The sequence below is a fragment of the Indicator indicator genome, chromosome 13 (genome assembly GCF_027791375.1).
Source record: "Indicator indicator isolate 239-I01 chromosome 13, UM_Iind_1.1, whole genome shotgun sequence".
In the NCBI taxonomy this organism is placed as follows: Eukaryota; Metazoa; Chordata; class Aves; order Piciformes; family Indicatoridae; genus Indicator; species Indicator indicator.
In genome coordinates this window covers 26937359-26956864 of record NC_072022.1, presented here as the reverse complement: position 1 = coordinate 26956864, position 19506 = coordinate 26937359, and the positions used below count along the sequence as shown (strand labels likewise).

Genomic DNA, 19506 nt, shown 5'->3' with positions numbered 1-19506 from the left:
CTCTCAAGTGGCAAACTGCCCATAAAGTGACAGGTGAAGCTTGGTGTGAATAAATGTGATGGGGAGGAAAAGCAGCCCTAACTGCACCCCTCTAGGGAAGGGCTTTTTGGAGTCACCACACAGAGTCCTTGGCAAACATCACCCAGTCCCCAAGAGAAGCCCAAGAGAGAAGGACAAGGACCCCAGAAGCAAAGAGAAGCTTGTTGCAGCCTGGAGAAGTTGGAAGCAGCCTCTAATCTCCTCGTATCCATTTCCCACAGAGATCCTATATTTGATCTCCTTTACCCTGCACTGGCAGAGCTCAGCAGCAGTTACTAATTTACACCTGCTTAGGCAGGATCAAAGTCCTGGCTCTGCCAGCCCCTCACACCTCTGCTTTCAGCAGAGCTTATTAAGCATTCCTAAAGATTTGATTCCTTTCCTTGTATTGCAGCAACATTTCTAGCTGAAGATCATTTTCCTTACTGACAGCTGGGACCTAACAGGGTTTATTGGGTTTTTTTTTTGTGTGTAAAACAAAACTCTGAGGCATGTTGTTGATTATAGCAGGATTAATTAAATTAATTACTCCAGTGCTGCCTATCACCTGCATTAGAGAAGTGAACACACATTATTTCATTAGGTCTTTCCACACCTTTCAGTTCTGAAGGAGTGACAAACTTTTGTTATATCTCACAGCAAAACAAACAAAACCAACAAAGAAAAATCCACTCAACACTCTTCTGACTGAATTTAGGGTAAGGAATACCTCAGCTGGTACTGCCAGAAAGTGAGGTGTTGCCTGTTCAGGTGGAATGAGCAGGTGGCATTCATTCCAGCACTCCATCTCAGTGTTCCAGCAGCTGGTCCAGCCTCCCAAAGGATGATATCCAAGAGCCAGAGGCAGGAGAGGCTCACAGAACACCAGCACCTTGCCAAGGGAAACAGTAGCACATCAGTAACTGAATAAAAGTGCCCCAAAGCCTTCAGAAAAGCTTACTGAGGCCAGTCTGGTTTTCTTAACACAGCTCCTGCCCACCACCAAAGCAAGCTGACGATTTCCACTTTAAACCACGAATTAAAACGCACAAACTCCTGGGGGCTGATAACAGCAGGAAGAAGCCTGTGGCTGTACCAGCATGTGTCGGTGTGAGCTGAAATTCCCCCCCCCCCCCAACAATAACCAGGCTAGCCCAGTCTGGAAGCAAATGAAAAGCTGTATTTACAAGCAGAGTCTAAAATCTACAATGAAATGCAATGAATATGTACAAATATACAAAATTCACAACATTCACAAATATATACAATCAACAGAAAAGCACAACCGATCTCCCTTTGCTTCCCCCCAAGGGGACCCTCCCAAAGGGGCCTCTCTCTCTCCCAGGAGCTTCCCCCCAGACCCCCCTGGACAGAGAAGCAGAGTTTAGTTAGAGCAGAAAGTTGTTAACTTAGCTGCCAAGGTCAGTGTGTTATCTTCAGCCAGAAGAGAAGAAAAAACAGCAGCCAGACAGCCCAGCAACTGCCCCCACTGCCGAACGCAGAATGTGCAGAGTGCCCACTTTGTTTTGGGTAATAGTTCTTAAACATTTCTATCTATCCAATGGAAGTGTTTAGAACAATCGTTATTTTGCTTTCTTATACCCAATAGTGACTTATTTACACTCTTTCACTTTCTCTGTTTTGAACTTTGCAAGGAAAAATTAAAAAGACAGTTTCAAACCATCACACAGCACCAGACCGCCTCCCGTCCCGGCTCTGCCTCCAGCATCCTCCGCTGCACCGCGCACACGGCGCGGCCCTCCCGGGGGACGGCGGGGGTGGGGGAGCTACCGTCACCCCTTGCTCAGAAACCAGCTCTACGAGACCCACACCAGCCCACGGAGCGGGTACCGAAGCCAAAGAAAGCGCAGTGCCAGCCCCGCCGCTTCCCGCTTGAAGCGGAGCCGCCCCGGGCTCGGCCCCGTCTCGTCCGGCAGCCCCCGCGCCCGACGCGCTGCCATGGAGACGGGAGCGGAGCGGCGCCGGAGCCGGGAGCGGGGCCGGTACGGGCCGGGAGCGGCGCCGTGCGGCTGCCGAGCGCCCACCGTGACTTACGGGGGATTGTGTCTTAAACTCAGGGCGATGGAAACCGCGGGAAGCGGCGATCGCGAGGCGAGGTGGGAGCTGCCGGCGGTGGCAATGTCGCTGGAGACGGAGGCCGGCCGGTTTCAGGGCTACGGCCGCAGGGACTCAAGTAAGGACCGGCTCTGATCATCCTCGGGGCTGCTCTCCTCTGCTGCCTCCCCTTCAAGCTGCCTCCTGTCCCGCTGCCTCTCTCCGGTTTTGCAGTTTCACGGAGATCCTTTTGCAGAGTGGCTGCAGCCCCGGGAGCAGCCCCAGGAGCCTCTCTGCGGTCCCCTCTCTGCAGAGTCCCTTCCAGAGCAGCCGCCTGGTCCCGTTCGGGCGCAGGGGCTCTGCCAGCTGGCACAGGAGCGCTGGGCGATGGCAGGAACAGCGCGTTGTGTTCTGTGAGGCCTCTCAGGAGAGCTGAGAACACACCAACCCCTTCCCCTCCCACTCGGCTGAGCCATCCTCACAATGTGTGCCCAGCCCCTTCCCCTGCCTGCTGCAGCGCAGCGCTGTGCCTTGGCACACAGTGTGGCAGTGAAGGTCACTGCCTGAGCTCGGTGCTTTTGTTCACATCCAATAATCTCATGTTCAGTGCCAGGCAGCCCTCCTCTGTAGGAGAGCATCTCCCACATCCCATGTGCCTCTGAGAGCAGGCATGAGCTGGGCCACAAAACAGCAAGCAATCAGCTGGAAGCCCTGGAAAACACATTCTGAGTTTTCCATACTTCCCAAAAAAAGAAGGGATTAGAGAAAGACCCCACCTAGAGTATTGCAGCCAGTTCTGGAGCCCTTATTACAAGAAGGATCTGTAGGTGCTGGAAGGTGTCCAGAAAAGGGCCACAAGGATGAGCAGAGGGCTGGAGCTGCTCTGCTATGGAGGCAGTCTGAGAGAGTTGGGGTTGTGCAGTCTGGAGAAGAGAAGGCTCTGAGGTGACCTTCTTGTGGCCTTCCAGTATCTGAAGGGGGCTACAAGAAAGCTGGGGAGTGTCAGGGAGTCAGGGAGTGATAGGACTGGGGGGAATGGAACAAAACTAGAAATGGGGAGATTCAGATTGGATGTTAGGAAGAAATTCTTCCCCATGAGGGTGGTGAGACACTGGCACAGGTTGCCCAGGGAGGGGGTGAAAGCCTTATCCTTGGAGGGTTTTTGCAGCCAGGCTGGATGTGGCTGTGAGCAACCTGTTGTAGTGTGAGGTGTCTCTGCCCATGGCAGGGGGGGTTGGAACTGGATGAGCCTTGAGGTCCCTTCCAACCCTGAGAATTCTGTGATTCTGCCTGCCCAGAGTTTCACCCAGCTGCTTTCTGGAGAGCAGGACAAGCTTACTTAGAAGGACAGTACAACTTGGGTGCACCAAGGAGGGATGAAATTCAGGATTAGAAACACCAGGGATGTATTTAGTCTGCCTAAAGGGGAGCCCATGGCAGCTGGCATGCCAGCCACGTTGATGTCCAAACAGAAGGTGATGTGTGGGGGATAGCACACAGCTGTGCCCCTGAGGTGAAGGGACTTGTCAGTGGCACTGCTTGCCAAGAGGGAACCTGAGGCTGCTGAGGACAGTGGTAGACATCCAGTCCTGTCATCTGAGATGTTTCCTGTCCCCCCCCCCAAAGGCCACAAGAAACTTCAATGCACTCACAGAGTGTGGATTGCCACTTGGAAATGAGAGGAAAAAAAAACTTTGTTTGTCTCCACAGCTCTTTCTTTTTATGACAAGAGAGGCTGGAAATGCTCTGAAACATTGGATGAGTGCCACAAGTCAGTGACTCTAAGCAATAAGCTGTCGCCATGACTTCCGTGGTGTGACCCTGTAAAGCCCTGGCTTCAAACTAGAGAAGGGCAGATTTAGATTGGATGTTAGGAACAAGTTCTTCTCTATGAGGGTGGTGGAACACTGGAACAGGTTGCCCAGGGAGGTTGTTGAGGTCCCTTCCCTGGAGATATTCAAGGTGAGGCCCTAGGCAGCCTGACCTAATTGGGGTTGTCCCTGCTGACTGCGGGGAGGTCAGACTGGATGCCCTTTGGAAGCCCCTTCCAGCCTGGACCATTCTATGATCCAATGTCCATGCCCAGTTCCAACCCCTCAAGCACTGGGAGAAGTCACTTGCAGACACAGAGTTGTCCTGGGAGTGTAGGACAGAGTGTGAAGGTCTGGGGCAGCTGCTGTGGCTGGCATGCTGCAAAAGGGCCCAAAGAGCCGTGCTTGGGGGAGCAGAGTCCCGAGGGCATGGTGCCAGTGCTCAGCAGTTCTCGTTGCTGTTACTTGCAGCCCTGTCAGAGGAGTCCGGCAGCCTGGATGTTCTGTGTGACATGGAGGTAAGGACTTGCCTGGGCTGTGTGTGCATTTATGCTCAAGGGGTCTACCCCTGAGCAAAGATATGACTCCACATTGCTCTTGGTGTTTTCTGCTTTGAGTTCCAAGAGGATTTTGTGAAGCTGTTCAAGAAGTCTCTGTGCACGCTGCCCTCCGTCGGCCTGCCCACGCTGCTGGCCTATAGACCGGAATCCTCCCAAGAAAAGCCACAGGCTGAGGTGAGCCTCAGGCTCAGGATCAGTGAAATCATTCCAGGACATCGCAGGCACAGATCTGTCTGACAGCCTGTTCTGAGCAGAGCCCTTTCCCCAGGGTGAGCAGGAGCTGTGTGCTGGCACCACCTTTCCATCCTCCATGTCTCTCCTTCAGGCACAGGAGGACCCTGCCCCAAGGTGTGAGTACTGTGGCAGCCTCCTGAAGCCATTCCCTGCCTTGGAAAAGGATTCCCTGCTGGCACAGGATGATGACTCTGTAAGCTGAGGGGAAGGATCAGCAGGGGGTTGCTGTGGAAGGGCTGCACTCATGGCACACTTCTCCTGCCCATCAGAATTTCTGCTGTGAGCACCGCCGAGACCTCTATGAGTTCATCATCAGTGAGAGGAGGAACCGTGAAGATGTCCTCAGAGATGCTGCTGCTGCTGCTGCTGCTGTCAGCTCCCATAAACCTGCCAGCACCAAAGCTGAGAGGCAGCTGGCAAAAGACAGAGCCTGCCAAGGGTACTGTGGCATGGCCACTGGGAGAACTGTGGGCTGGGTCTGTGTGAGGAGCAGGTGAAGCTGGAGGGAAAAGACAGGTTAGGAAAATGGAACTTCAGCAAGGGGGAATGAAAGAACAAATTTGCTTTAGGCCACCCAAGTTCATGTTCTATGTGGACACTCTTGGCTTTTCTCTCACTGGGCTGCACTAGAAGGTGGTGAGATAGGTGCTGAGGAAAGCATTCATTGCCCTGCTGGCACACATGGCACCTAGAGGCAGCAGAGCCAAAGCTCTAACCACAGCTGTGCCAAGTATGATATTGGAGCCTAGCTCTTGCCTCAGGTGCTGAAACAAAGCTGGAATCTCTATTTCTCTGTTTTGCTGCATGAACTGTGACAAGTGTTTCGGTTCCAGCTTCCTGAGTCATGAGACCTCTGCAAGTTCCACTTCTGCTGGAGGCCCAGAGGTTACACAGATACCTAAGCACAAGCTTAAAGCATCAGGAGGCATTAATTGCCTTGATCCTTTGCAGTCTGGTGGTGGCCATGGTAGGGGCTGGTCACAGAAATCTCTGCATGGAGTAATTCCGTTTTGCCAAGATACTATTCTTTTGGTGACACTCCCTGGCCTTAACTGTTATTTGCAATCATGTAAGTGATGGCTTGCTTTTCCTTCCCTCTCCTATGAAGACAGACTGAGAGAGTTGGGGTTGTTCAGTCTGGAGAAGGCTCTGAGGAGACCTTATTGTGGCTTTCCAGTATCTTAAAGGGACCTAGAAGAAAGCTGGGGAGGGACACTTTTTAGGGTGTCAGGTAGTGATAGGACTAAGGGGAATGGAACAAAAATTGAAATGAGTAGATTCAGATTGGATGTTAGGAAGAAATTCTTCCCCATGAGGGTGGTGAGACACTGGCAAGTTGCCCAGGGAGGTGGTGGAAGCCTCATCCCTGGAGGTGTTTAAGGCCAGGCTGGATGTGGCTGTGAGCAACCTGCTGTAGTGTGAGGTGTCCCTGCCCATGGCAGGGGGGTTGGAACTGGATGAGCCTTGAGGTCTATTCCAACCCTGACAATTCTATGATTACATGATTCCAAGTGAAGAACAGGCTCAGAAACTTGTGTTCTAGGGCAAACATATCCATCAGCTGTAGCTTTCAGAGAAGGATCATTGGGAATGTTCTCCTTTTCCAGGCAGCAGGAGAGGCTGTTGGCCCAACAGTTATCCTTCCTGGCAGCAGAGCCACAGGGCACAGCTGTGGGTGAGTTTGCATTTCCTTATGCATTTCTGTGTCTGTTTATCACACCAGTGAATTTGGTGAGGTCACTGGTCTCTAATGCTCTCTAATTCAACAGGAGGATTTAGTCTGAGACATGTTAGCTCCCATGTGCAGCCCCCATTAAACTAGACACTGCCACATTAAATAATCCCTCACAGGAAAACCTAGGAGCAGTCAGCCTCACACTGCACAGAGGAGCTCTGTGCTGAGACTTGCAGTATTTGTATCTGAACGTTCAGCTGAGAGGCACAGACATGACCTTAGGGAAGAGCAACTTAGCAAAGCCATGCCAGGAGGGGTGGGAACTGCCAGGATCAGGTTGATGAATGTTTCACCTCATCAGGGGAATGCTGCACTTGTTGCTAGCCTGGGCTGTGGGTGACTGAGCAGCCCTTTGGCTCTAGCTGCAAAATCAAAGGTACTTTGAGAGCAGATGAAGCATTTCCAGAGAGGATGCAGGGCACTGAGGCACCAAGGATTTCAGCTCTTGGAGCTGGGAATGCTATCCAAAGTCCTTCTGCACTCACACAGATGTGTGTGTATATACATACAGGGGGAAACTGCATCTTCTTTCCTACCCCTGTGCTCAGAACTCCTGAACACTTTGAACTGTCCTCAGTAGATAGAAAATAGCCCAAGACAGACTCCTGGGATGAAGTCTTTCAGCCAGAAGTTCCAGCACCCCAGGCTGCAGCCTCCTTGCAGAGGGACCAGCCCAGGCTGATGCCCAGCCCGATGCCCACCCTCTCCCTCTGCTCTCCAGACTCCAGCCAGGGTGACAACATTTCCTACCTGCTGTCTCGGGAGCCCCCATCGCCCTCAGGCTGGACGCTGGTGCCCGGTGAGCAAGCGTCAGGGCCCGGCAAGGGGCCCGAGGTGGGGCCCAAGGAGAAGCCCGAGAAGGGCCCTGAGGAGTGGCCCCAGGAGGGGCCCGAGGAGTCCTCCAGCCTAACCTGCTGCGACTTCACCCTCTTGGGGGGCAAGGTGAGCGGCTGCTGCCGGTGCCCACGGGCTGTGCCCGGCCGTGCCCATGCTGCGGGGTGGCTGGAGCAGGGCTGGTGCAGGGCTGCTCCTACCTCTTTCACCCTTTCTTCTCCAATCTCAGGTGGTGAAGAATGAACTGTTGGAAAAACACTACAAAGACGGAGGGAAATTCCTCACCATGCTGCCGGATGGAACAGCACACCTACTGTATCCTTTGCGGGCTGAATTCTTGGCCTTAGCCCGGGGCTATAGCCGCAGTTTTCAGTTCGTTATCTGCTTTGTCACCAGATAACCTGCTCATGCTCACTGCCACAGCCCAAAGCAAGCGGCAGGGAACATGCAACCTGCTTGCCTAGCTCTTGGTCTGATGCTTTTGAGAGCAGCCATAGCTTCAGGGAAAGGATGAGCACTTGTGTCTCTAATAGCCAGCTAAAGAAGTGCACTGGCTCTGTGTTCAGCCCTGCTCCCAAGCTTTGGCCACCCCTGAGGGCTCTGAAAGTGCTCTTCCCCCCGAGGCAAACCAGCATAAGGTCTCCCACCAGCACCAGCTGTGTCCTGTGTGCAGGGAGTTGGACTTGATGATCTTCAGAGGTCCCTTCCAACCACTAAGATCTTGTGATCCTGTGAGTACCCAAGAGGTGTAGGGAAAAACTGCAATCCCCAGTGTAACTACAAGTTCCATTTGAAGGGACAAACCCATGGCAGCTTCCCCAAAGGACCCTGCAGCTTTTGGGTTGTCTTTGCTGGTGTTTGAACAGAAACATTAGTAAGTCACCCACGTTTTTCCTTCCTGTGGCTGAATTCTTTCTGACCCAGGGTATACAACTGCACCTGAGCTTTGCCACCAAAGCAAACAGGCTTGAGGGTACTCCTGTGCTGTGCCCTCTAGGCTCCCCTTCCAGCCAGGGAAGCTGCCAGTCACTGCAGTGGCAAAGGCAGTTGCCACAAACGTGAGCACTCAGAGTCACAGGTCTGGGTGGAGGGAAATGCGAGTGATACACAAATACCTGCTGTCTGCACACATTCCAGCCAGGCTGCAGGGACAAGGGTTCTTTCCCCCCTGTTTGGATTTTTTTTCCTCTGTGAGTACATCACCTGCCCCTTTTCTCTGCTGTCACTCAGGCTGAATGATTTGGACACTTCACTTTGCTCAGCTACTACCACCCTAAGACTTGTCCAAGAACGTGCCTACAAAACGCATTTGCTAAGTGGGTGTGCCTGGGTGACAGGTTAGAAACCAACACTGTACACAGAGTACTTCTACCTAGGAGGAAAGCTCTGGCTGTGTCCCAGGTGATGCTGGCAGCACCCTACCACTGCTCCCACACTGGGCTGTGGGCAGCATGTCCCTTTTTACGCTCCACAGCAGTGCTCTCAAGTTTTCAGTATGCAATAGGAGACCAACCAGACAAAAACAGGGTTATGAGCACCTTAGCTGGCAGCTACCCATCTGGCAACCTGGCAGTCATGGTCGTAAGGCACAAAGCCCAGCTGGTTTGCATCGTGCAGGAGGACAGGCCCAGCAATGCTAAGATACAAGCAGTGTTTCAGTCCCGGGGCAGAAGCACCTGCTACTACCCCAGCGGCACCATCTGGTAGGTTCCTGCCAGCCAGAGCAGCTCTGCTCTCCACCCCACAACCTTCAAAGGCCACAAAAGGTACCTGTAACAGTATCGAAAAAGTGAAACACAACAGCTCTCAGAGGAGGGAGGCTGCCCTAGCTGTGTCCTGTAATGGGGGCTAGATCCCAAAGGAGCTGTGCCTCTGTCCCATCCCCCAGGAACATCAGCCAGGCAGGGTGCAGAGCTGTGATTTTCCTCCATTGCAGGATAAACATGGATACTTGGGGAGGGCAGTACTTCAACCAAAGAGGCAGCAGGGTGAGAAGGTGGAGGTGGCCCAGCACGCTCATGTCTTCTGAGCCCCAGGTCCCACTGAGCCCCATCTTCATCTCCCTGAACCAGTACGTGGGGGTCAGGATCCTGGGACAGGACAAGATCATCGTCTCCTTCCTTGCCATGGGGCGACAAGCAAAGCTCAACGTGGGAACCAAAGTGCAGGTACTGCCTCAGCTCCACACATAGCAGGCGTGGGGCAGCTAGACAAGCTCCCAACCATGGGGAAACTATGCTCATTCTGTGGTGCCCCGTGGTCCTGCCCCCAGAACAGCCAACAGGGGAGGTGCATCCATGCTCAGTTCCATGCATCCAGGGGCTTACCAGCCCTGACTCCCTCCAAGCGGCTGTGGAGGGAGGGAGGCACTCCCGGCCAGGTCCCTGGTGTCCCTGGCTGTGTCCCCAGGTAGGCACCCATGTGGGCACGGTGAATGGCAGCTCCCTTCTTCTATAGACTCCTGCCACAGAGGCAGGTTCATCCACTGAGGAGACACTAGAGTCCCATCCCATGCTGCTGTACCTCTGCTGACAACATCCCCCTCTGCCCCCCAGGTCAGCAGCTGGCTGCGTCCTCCCACCCCACTGGGCGAAGGAGAGCTCCTGCTGCTTGCCTTCAGAGTGAGGATCCTGCAGCTCCTGGACAGGTTGCGTGGGTGCTTGACCTTTCCTTCTACCGAGCAGTGGGACAAGATCAAGCCCCCAGCATTCCTGACCACACAGACTTGGAAGATCTTGGAGCTGTGCACATGTCCGGAGATGAGCGAGGAGCTGCGCAGCTCGGTGCGGGCGATAGTAAACGCTGAGGACTGAGCACCATCACAGTCCCAGCAGCCTTGAGGCTCCTTCCTGTGTTCAGTGGTTGTGATGAGCAACACCTTTCTGACACCTGGCATGGACTCTTCTCTGCCCAGCTGGGCAGGCAGAGTCCCCCTGGTTGCCTGAAACACTTCTTGCACCAGCCCCTAAACGCTTCTTACACCAGTCCCTAACCTCGAGGGAGGGCCAAAGACAACTCTTGCCTGCTGTGGCCACCACTTTCCTCCCAGCTCTGCAGAGCCCCTTCTCACCCCATTTACTGTCCCAGCAGACAATCTCCCTCCCCACCCAGAGACAGTGCTGGAGAAGAAGGATCCAGTAAGTCCTTGAGCTGGTTTTACAGGGGTGTGAGACCCTGCAGCTCAGAGCAGGGACAGAAAACGGTGTGGGAGGCAGGTGCTGCTGGGACCAAGCCTCCCATCCTGCTTGGAGCACACCACAGCCAGGAGGGACAATGAGGAAGAACTGCAGACAGGCTGCAGTCTGCTGCTCACAGCAGGCCAGGAAGGCATCCTCAGCCTCAGGACAGAGCAGTGTCTGAGACCTGGCATTAACCCCTCAGCTGCAGAGCAGCACCTGAGCTGCTGTTACAGTGAAGCTCTGGCAGGCACACAGAGGGATAAAGCCCAGCCTGCTCCCCCAGGCACCTGCAGGCTGGCAGGGGCCTAAACAAAGACAAACACCAGATTGATGACTTTGGAAAGTAGGCTTTTTATGCACTTCTTTTTTTCAATTGCAGTTCTAAGAATATCTGTCAGTGACTCGAACAAGGGACTTCACACAGGAAATGAGACATCTTTATTTCAGCTGACTTCCTTGGTTCCTGTTGAGGATAGCAGGAAGGCCCAGCCTCTCTGGGAATGCTCTCAGAACAGCCTCTGGAGCTGGCCAGCACAACTGAGAGAGCAGCTGGGCTTTACTTTGACCAAACTCACACGGTGCTGTCCCTACCCTGCACACAATTGATTCTCTATCATTTAGCACAGAAGCCACTGTTTGACTCTCCCATATAGCCTGAAAAATATACAAACCTGCTTTAGCCACCTTAAGAGGTTATTTTGAGAGACAGCTGTCAATTACTTAACAGTTGGAGGACAACATCAGACACTCCTATAACTCCATTTTGAACTACAAAAAGAACATAAATTCATATAAAATACAACAGATTAGACAAACTTTTTTTTTCTTGTTTTGTTTCCCAAGGGGAAAAAAAAACAACAACAAAACAAACGAACGAATGAAAAGCAACAAAAAACATCTGGTCTGAACTCAATCTGCTGTGGTGTGGAAGATGAATACAAAATAAGTTACCATGGGCACTGCCTGCCTTGCTGAGCACGGGCGGGTGGCCTCTTACAAAACCCCTGGGGGATGACTGCGCGGCAGGGCTGCGCGGCGCAGAGTGGCCCAGCGCGGAGGAGCCTCTCACCAAAGCCTTCTTTGCCAGGAGGCACAACGTGGCTGCCAGAGAAGCATCCAGCCTGCACCAACAGTGACCTGTCTTCAGTGCAGGCCTTCATGGGTCTGAGCCACGTGGCCTCAGCAGACCACCACTCAATGCCTGCAAATGGAGACACAGAATCACTGCATTTGTCAGGGTTGGAAGGGACCTCAAGGCTCATCCAGTCCCAAGCCCCTGCCATGGGCAGGGACACCTCACACTACAGCAGGTTGCTCACAGCCACATCCAGCCTGGCCTTAAAACCCTCCAGGGATGAGGCTTCTACCACCTCCCTGGGCAACCTGTGCCAGTGTCTCACCACCCTCATGGGGAAGAACTTCTTCCTAACATCTAATCTAAATCTACCCTCCTCTAGCTTGGATCCATTCCCCCCAGTCCTATCACTCCCTGACACCCTAAAAAGTCCCTCCCCAGCTTTCTTGTAGGCCCCTCCAGATACTGGAGAGCCACAGCAAGGTCTCCTCAGAGGCTCACAGGTGTGGGTAGAAATGGCTGCATAGGGGGTGCTGCTGCTTCTCTAGGCTCCTGCCCCATTGAGTACAGTCCCACGTGTCTCAGTGTGCTCTGGAGCATCAAAGGGACAGCCAGATGCTTTGTAATGAAGAATACCGCCCAGAGCCCCCAGATCATCTGGTGAGGAGCAGCTGATGGAAGTGGTGTTCAGTCTGGAGAGCCCTTCTGGCTCTGCAACTCCCTGAAAGGAGCTTGGAACCAGGTGGCAGATGGTCTTGTCTCCCAAGGAACAAGTGACAGAATGAGAGGAAATGATCTCAAGTTGCACCAGGAGAGGTTTAGGTTGGGCATTTGAAGAAACTTCTTCACTGAAAGGGTTCTCAACCATTGGCACTGGCTCCCCAGGGTAGTGACTGAATCCCTGTCCCTGGAGGTGTTTAAGAGGCAGAGTGACACAATTTAGCACCAGCCTTGGGTGAGTTAGAGAATGGTTGGACTCCATGATCCTAAAAGGTCTTTTCCATCCCAAACCATTCTATGAAATCCACACACAGAAGGTGCTGGGTTTCAGCAAGCCTGTGCGAACAGGGCAGTGAACACCAAACTTAAATACTAAATAATATTGATAGAATACATCAGCATGGATGTGAGGCCTCCGCTCCCCACACGATGTTCTACCTGCTAGGGCCACGCAGTTCAGCTGGGTTACAAGAGAAACCCTCTGCACACAGACTCACACAGACTATTTCAAGGCATGGAATGCAGTGACTCTCCTGATCTCTGCAGGGTTCAGTGTGCTCACTCAGGGGTCTCTGCACTCGGTAACATCTTCCTCTGCCCAAAGGAATGCCAGCGTCCAGCTCTGAAACAGGCAGGCCCCAAACCACAGCTCCCCACCAGTAAAATCGTAGAACCACAGACTGGTTTGGATTGGAAGGAACTTTAAAGACCATCTAGTTCCAACTCCCCTGCCATGGGCAGAGACACCTTCTACTAGACCAGATTGCTCAAGGCCCCAGACAGCCTGGCTTTGAACACTGCCAGGCCTGGAGCTCGCACAGCTTCTCTGGGCACCCTTACAAATCACACAGGTCAATTTACTTAGTGTCACTGAGGCAGATTCTCCAGTCAAACCCTTTTAAGTGGGCAAATGCACAACTACAAAGTTCTATCTGCAACACTCCATCCTTCCTGCCCAAGCCAAGAGCCTGGTGACTGGAAGAGGACTTACAAGAAGTTTGGGCGCTGACAGATGGGGCTATGAGCGGTGGTGAGGCATTGGCTCCATGTGCACGTTGAGCTTCATTTCGTTATCCAGGATTTGTACAAGCTGCTGCATGGAAGGGAGGTGGCCAGACTCCAGCTTGGACCACACTGGAACGTCTGCCAGAGAACACATGGAGATGAGAAAAGCACCATTGCACTGATGGCCAGAAAACACACAAGGCTGGTTTAAAACATAAGAGTTGAACAGATCAAGGAGCAATGCAAGTTGGTACTGGTTTGTACCAAGGACAACATCTGCACCAACAATGAATCACAGAATTGTCAGGGCTGGAAGGGACCTCAAGGATCAGCCAGTTCCCACCCCCCTGCCATGGGCAGGGACACCTCACACTACAGCAGGTTGCTCACAGCCAATTCCAGCCTGGCTGCAAAAACCTCCAGGGATGAGGCTTCCACCACCAGCTTCCCTGGGCAACCTGTGCCAGTGTCTCACCACCCTCATGGGGAAGAATTTCTTCTTAACATCCAGTTTGAATCTACCCATTTCTAGTTTTGTTCCACTCCCCTCAGTCCTATCATTACCTGACACCCTCAAAAGTCCCTCCCCAGCTTTCTTGTAGCCCCCTTCAGATACTGGAAAGCCACAATAAGATCTCCTCAGAGCCTTCTCTTTTCCAGACTGAACAGCCCCAACTCTCTCAGTCTGTTTTCATAGGAGAGGTGCTCCAGCACCTATGCTTCAAACCACTAAAGCCCAAAGTGGAGAACAGTCTCATGCTTCCCTCCATTCAGGAGTAAGTCATACAGACCTGGAGTGTCACCATGTCTACTGGCAGAATGTCTGAAAACAGGTCAGTGAGTGGCAGAAGAGCATATCAAGGTGTTAAACTACTGCTGGGCATCTGACACTTGTGTGTCTCCTTGGTCTTCATCTCACTCTGCCCAACACCTAAGGTTGAGCCTCAGAAGTTCTGCTTGCCAAAATCAGGCATGAAAGGTTCCACTCAATGTGCCTGCAACCATTGTCCCCCCCAGAAAGGCACAGCCCACGAACACTTTAGGGTGAACACAGCATTCATTGCTGACGGGGACAAAGCTTCCCTCACATCTCCCTCACTGCTACAGCACTGCATGAATCCATCACAAAACAAGAGCCAGTCTGGAGCCACCTTGCTCCCAAACACAACCCAAAGCTCACAGTGGCCCAGACAAGTCTGGTCACCCCCAGAAAGGCTCTGCTGCCAGTGATCTGGGATTCAGCACTAGGAGTGCATGGAGAGTGCCCTGATGCAAGCCAGCCTCTCAAAGGCTCTGCAGTACACAACATAGAGATTACTACACTGGAACACACCTGGTGCAACTGCAATCACAGAGATTACACAGCTCAGAAATAGATTATGGACTTGCACCCAGAGCTTGAAAACTTCAGTGCTCCATCAAGCTAACCTCATCTTTAAAACCCTAACATTATTTGAAAGCAGAAGCTCCACAGGCTCTGAACCGGGAAAATCAGCATTGCTGTCTGCTGGTACTGGAAAAATGGGGACAAGCAATAGCTTCACTGGGTTCCAAGGCTCAACCACACCACGAAGCAGGACAGGGAAAGCACCTAATTAACTGAGCACTCCTCTAGGTAAGCTTCCACACAGCTGTTCTGAAACACAAGGAGCTGACAGCTCTATAAACTGCAGTGTAGGACTGCTATGATTTCATCATTTATTAGGTACAGGTCACATCTGAGGCTTCAGGACGGGCAGAGAGCAGTTGCCACAGACCATTCCACTCTGGAACACAGCAGATGCCATCCCTCCACCCTGGCACAGCAGCTCTCCCACCTCAGCTGCACACAGCCCAGCTCACCATTCAGAGTGATTTCGAAGGCGCCCGTGGACATGCACTGGTTCTCAATCATGTTGCTCAGGAAGAAGACCATCATGCAGGCATACACCTGGGAGAGAACAGAGAGCCCCCTTCAGCCATCTCAGCCTCTCTGAAGCACTGGAATTGTACAGGTACCTTTGAATTCCCCTCTGCTGTTTACCAGGCAGCCTTCCAACTGCAGACACCCTCCTGTTCTAAAGAGGACTGTGCACATCATCTTCCCCTGGCAGGTATCAAACCACTGAGCACACTGTCCTGACTCACACCAAGCTACATCTTCTGGCTGCATTCCTCCCCAAACCAGTGCCACTTCAACAGCCCATCTGCACACAGACCCCTGTCTAGAGGATGGCAGGGGTCTGCCTACTGCCTGTCACTGTCAGAGCAACACCTCAAAGACCCACAGGACAGATGCAAACAGCAGAGCAAGTCAAATTGGGTTTGCTCACAAAAGCTGTCAGCCCTCCAGCATTTCTTCAGGCCAACCGTTTGGAATGTTCTGTGTGTTGGTGTCTCAGGATGAAATGATGCAACCTCCATCCATGCAGAAGCAGCATCCCCCCCACCACCAGCACCTTCACACTTCCCTTTTCAGGCACAGAGGTTAGTTACTGTGACACCTGAGAGTTCAGCACGGTTGTGTACCCCATCACAGGCCACAGCTAGCACAGCCAGCCTGGCTCAGCTCCACTTGGGCCATGTCATTCGAGAGGAACTATCACAGCTTCTGTGTGTGCAAACCAAGTCGTGACAGAGAGACACTGCACTGGGGAGCTCAGTTTGAGGCTCTGTGCACCCCTAAGATACCTAAAGGTTAATAAACTTATGAATTGCTTTTGCTGAGTGGAATAAATCTGGAATAAGGCTACTGTAAGTCAGAGTACAATGACATTATCTGTCAGCAACCCCAGCACTGACTCATGGGGCTGCTCTTCCCACAATGCACAGTCTGTCATGTTCTGCAAAAACACCCACAAATTTTCAGCTTCATTTTAGTAACCCCCACCTAACTGCATGCCTCCTCTAGGAACGCTCTGATGAAGGCAACCACTGCATACAGCTATGAGACACAGAAAAGGGCAGCTGCAATTCTACATCAAACAACACCCCTGGAAACTCTTGCTCTTGAGCCCTAAGCAGTACAATCTTATCTTCTCATCTTTGTCAGCAACATTAACCTCGCCTGTGCCTCTGCAGCATCATCAGCTTGGAAAGAGAGATACTGAGAACCAGATCTGGGTCTGTCACAACATGAAGCACTGCTGTTAAGAATTATTACACTGCTGTGAAATTCTCAACATGTTTAGTTATAGAAGCCCAAAGGTTCTGCCAGGGCTGCAGCCTGTGGAAGTTAAATCACTAACAATGGTGAGCTGCCCCTAGAGCCCTCTGATGAAGTCATCCCAAAGCTGCTTTTTCAAAACAAAAGAACAAAGAATGGTGTTTACCTTATTTTCTTGGCCCCACTGCCAGATGCTTGGAGCTTGCATGCCAAAGAAAGCAAACGGGTCCTTGCCGATGATGATTAAGCCTATTAATACTAGTTTGAAGACAGACAGGAAGGATGCTATGTGCCTGTCAAGGGACAACACACAGAAGGAACTCAGAAGCTCAGAAGGCTCAGCTACTCCTTCACCACAACACAGCTGTAATTCATAGTCAAACAATTGTTTTGGTTGGACAAGACCTCTAAGAGCCGAGTCCAACCACCAACCTTCCTAGAAGAGCTTTGCCATTGTACAATTAAATGTTTCAGAGGAAATACAAGACTTATTTGAAGTAAGTTTGGTGTAAAGAAGAAAAAAAAAAAAAAAAACAAACCAAAAAAGCAGTGCAAGCTAATGGGAGTGGGCAGCCTCAGGAGGACACTGCTCTGCACACAAATTTCTTTCTTTTCCCTAAGCAGATCTCAAACAGACATTTTGTTTCAGCCTGTATGTGTCTAAGCTGGATCATCCACACAGTTCCTTCAAGAAGTTGCTCTGTATGACAGACAGGTTTAATTGAAAGTGACAAGCACTACTTCCCCATAAAGAATGCTTCCAGCAGACAGAAAACCTTATGGCTTTTTGCAGGAATTAAACCTACAGGCAGAGAGAAAATTCACACTGAGGTAACTCTGTCTCATTGCATTCCTACCACTGCAATTATTACAGTAATTAGGTCAAGAAGTGGTTCAGAAGCCACCACAGTGACTGCAGTATCACTCTCTGGCATATACACAGTGGTTTAAATAACACAAATAACACCCTTTTTGTTTTGTCTTTTCCAAACTTTCTCTGTGCTCCCCCTCAGACTGCAAATAAGGACACCCTGGTAGTCTCTCCAGTGAAAGATGTCAGGAGAAGCCTCTCCCCCGGCTTAGACATTAAGAGATAAACTCTGCTCTCCTCTGCAACCCGAACCTATTACAGGGATTTGTCACTAAGTGTCCAAGCTTGAGCCATGAATGTAAATGTATGCCCAGACACGGCATGAAGATGGAAAAATTCACTGTGGGGGAAAGTCAATGGTCTCATTTATTGCAGACTGGAACACAACAGGCGTCATCACACAGATATTCAGTTGGCAACATTCACACTTGGAAACTAAGCTGGCTGTCTAGGAAGGAGAAGTTAATTTTGCCTGTATGCAACCCTAACGGGGAAAAAAGACCCTTTAAATTTTCATTGTCAGTGTTATTTAAGTGTGAATGCACACATTCACCACTCACCACGTTGGGCTTACAAGCTGGCACACCAGCTGGCCCTGGCAGCCCTTTGCTTACCTATAGATAGGTTGAGGAAGGTAGTTCTCCCCTTCGATCCGGATGTCTGGGTACCGCTGGCTGATGACCCGCATGTACTCCTCAAACACCCGCCTGTAGCCTCAGGAGACACTAAACACAAGACAGGGTGATGGTGACAGGCCTGCAGCGCTGCAACACCACTACCTGCACCACTCCCTTCAAAACCCAACTGCCATTCTTCATGCCAAGGAATAAAACTGACCTGTTGTTAAGTTATGCATCAAACCCCCAGCAGCTAGTGAGGCACTTTGATGCTGCACCAGCTGGGCTGTACAAATAAGCACAGACATCATGGTTTGGAGTGAAGAGTTACTTCTTTTCCCCCTTAAAAGCTGTTAGGTCAGAAAGTCAGCCTAAGTGTCACTCTGCTCTGTGTCCAAAGCAAAAGGTTCCCTACAACACGGGTTTAACCGCTCAGAGTTAAGTCAGCTCTTTCCAGGGCTGCCCAAGGACACCGTTCAGTCGCTTCTCTCTAAGGATGCGCAGATTAACTGCACACGAGTTAAACATTACAGAGCTGCTCGCTTTGGCTCACGGCTCCACCACCTCTGTGACAGCCGGAATAGAAAATACCTGCCGAGCTCGCCTGTCGCGGCGCTTCACAGATCCCCCGAACACAACCTGAGCCAGACTCTGCCCCGGGGACCGCTGCGACTGTTGCCCGTATGCCCCGGAGCAGCAGCAGTGAGGCCCGGCCCCTGGCCTCCGAGCACCGCGTAAACACGGTGACGGGCGCGGAAGGCGGCTCTTATTTCTATGTGCTGCGGGAAGTGCCGGATTCCTTCCTGCTCCCGCAGATTTTGCTCGGAGCAACGGACTCCATGCCTAAGTCTGCGAATGACGTGAGGGGCCCCGATCTCCTGCACTGCCAGCAGTGGTCATTAACCACCCCCCCACCCCCCCCCCCAAGGCCTTCACTGCAGTCTTAAACGCGACCCTGTCACCCACACACCGCATCTCACACCAAACTGGCCTGCACTCAGAGACTTTACCACGGCTCGCCATGTTTTCAGCCCTTTCTCCAACACTGCCCAGAGAGCATCGCATCCCCGCAGCCCGCCCCTGCCCCACGGCCTAGGGACGCTGCTCTCGCCTCTCGCTCCCTGCCCGCGGCGCCGGGCCGGCCCCGGCCGCGTCCTAGCCAGAGCCGGGGGGCGGCGGTGCCCCGGCAGCCCCACCGGGCGTTCCCGGCGGCCGCGGCCCAGTCGCCGCAGCGCTGAGGGGAAGACGAGAGGGAGGCGCGGGCCCGGCGGGCGCCGCCATCTTGCCGTGCGCTCTCACCAGATCTGGAACTTGAGGAGCGGCCCGGTAGCGTAGGCCATGCGCAGCTTCTTGGCCGCGCCCTGCTCCGCCGAGCCTCCCGGCCCCACCGCCAGAGCCAGCACCAGCAGCAGCAGCCGCAGCCCTGCTCCCGCCGCCCGCATTTCGCTGCCGCCGCTGCTGCTGCTTCTGCCTCGCCCCGCCCGCGGCCGCCGCGCCAAGGTCACGCGAGTGCCGCCCCGCGCCACGCACGCGCCACGGGCACATGACACGCGCAGGTCCCGCCCCACGCCGCGAGCCCGAGGGCTCCGGGAGCTGCCGGGCCGTGACCGCCGGGGAGCGCCGCGGGCCCGGCAGCCCTCTGGCCCG

The 19506-nt window shown here is 52.8% G+C and overlaps 2 protein-coding genes across 2 annotated transcripts; one reads left to right on the top strand and one right to left on the bottom strand.

Annotated features, from left to right (window-relative positions):
- The first annotated feature begins 1977 nt into the window (after positions 1-1977).
- Positions 1978-10060, top strand: ERICH6 (glutamate rich 6). The gene is made up of 12 exons (XM_054385763.1): positions 1978-2212; positions 4356-4402; positions 4502-4618; positions 4770-4839; positions 4928-5117; positions 6286-6353; positions 7135-7247; positions 7311-7355; positions 7477-7562; positions 8798-8950; positions 9184-9415; positions 9803-10060. The coding sequence occupies exons 1-12, from the start codon at positions 1978-1980 to the stop codon at positions 10058-10060; spliced, it is 1614 nt and encodes a 537-aa protein (XP_054241738.1).
- A 710-nt stretch (positions 10061-10770) lies between these two features.
- SELENOT (selenoprotein T) lies at positions 10771-19301 on the bottom strand. Its single transcript, XM_054385864.1, has 6 exons — positions 19159-19301; positions 17857-17967; positions 16538-16664; positions 15069-15156; positions 13213-13364; positions 10771-11627 (listed from the first exon to the last, which is right to left on the bottom strand). The coding sequence occupies exons 1-5, from the start codon at positions 19299-19301 to the stop codon at positions 13240-13242; spliced, it is 594 nt and encodes a 197-aa protein (XP_054241839.1). The 3' UTR covers positions 10771-11627; positions 13213-13239.
- Positions 19302-19506: the final 205 nt, after the last annotated feature.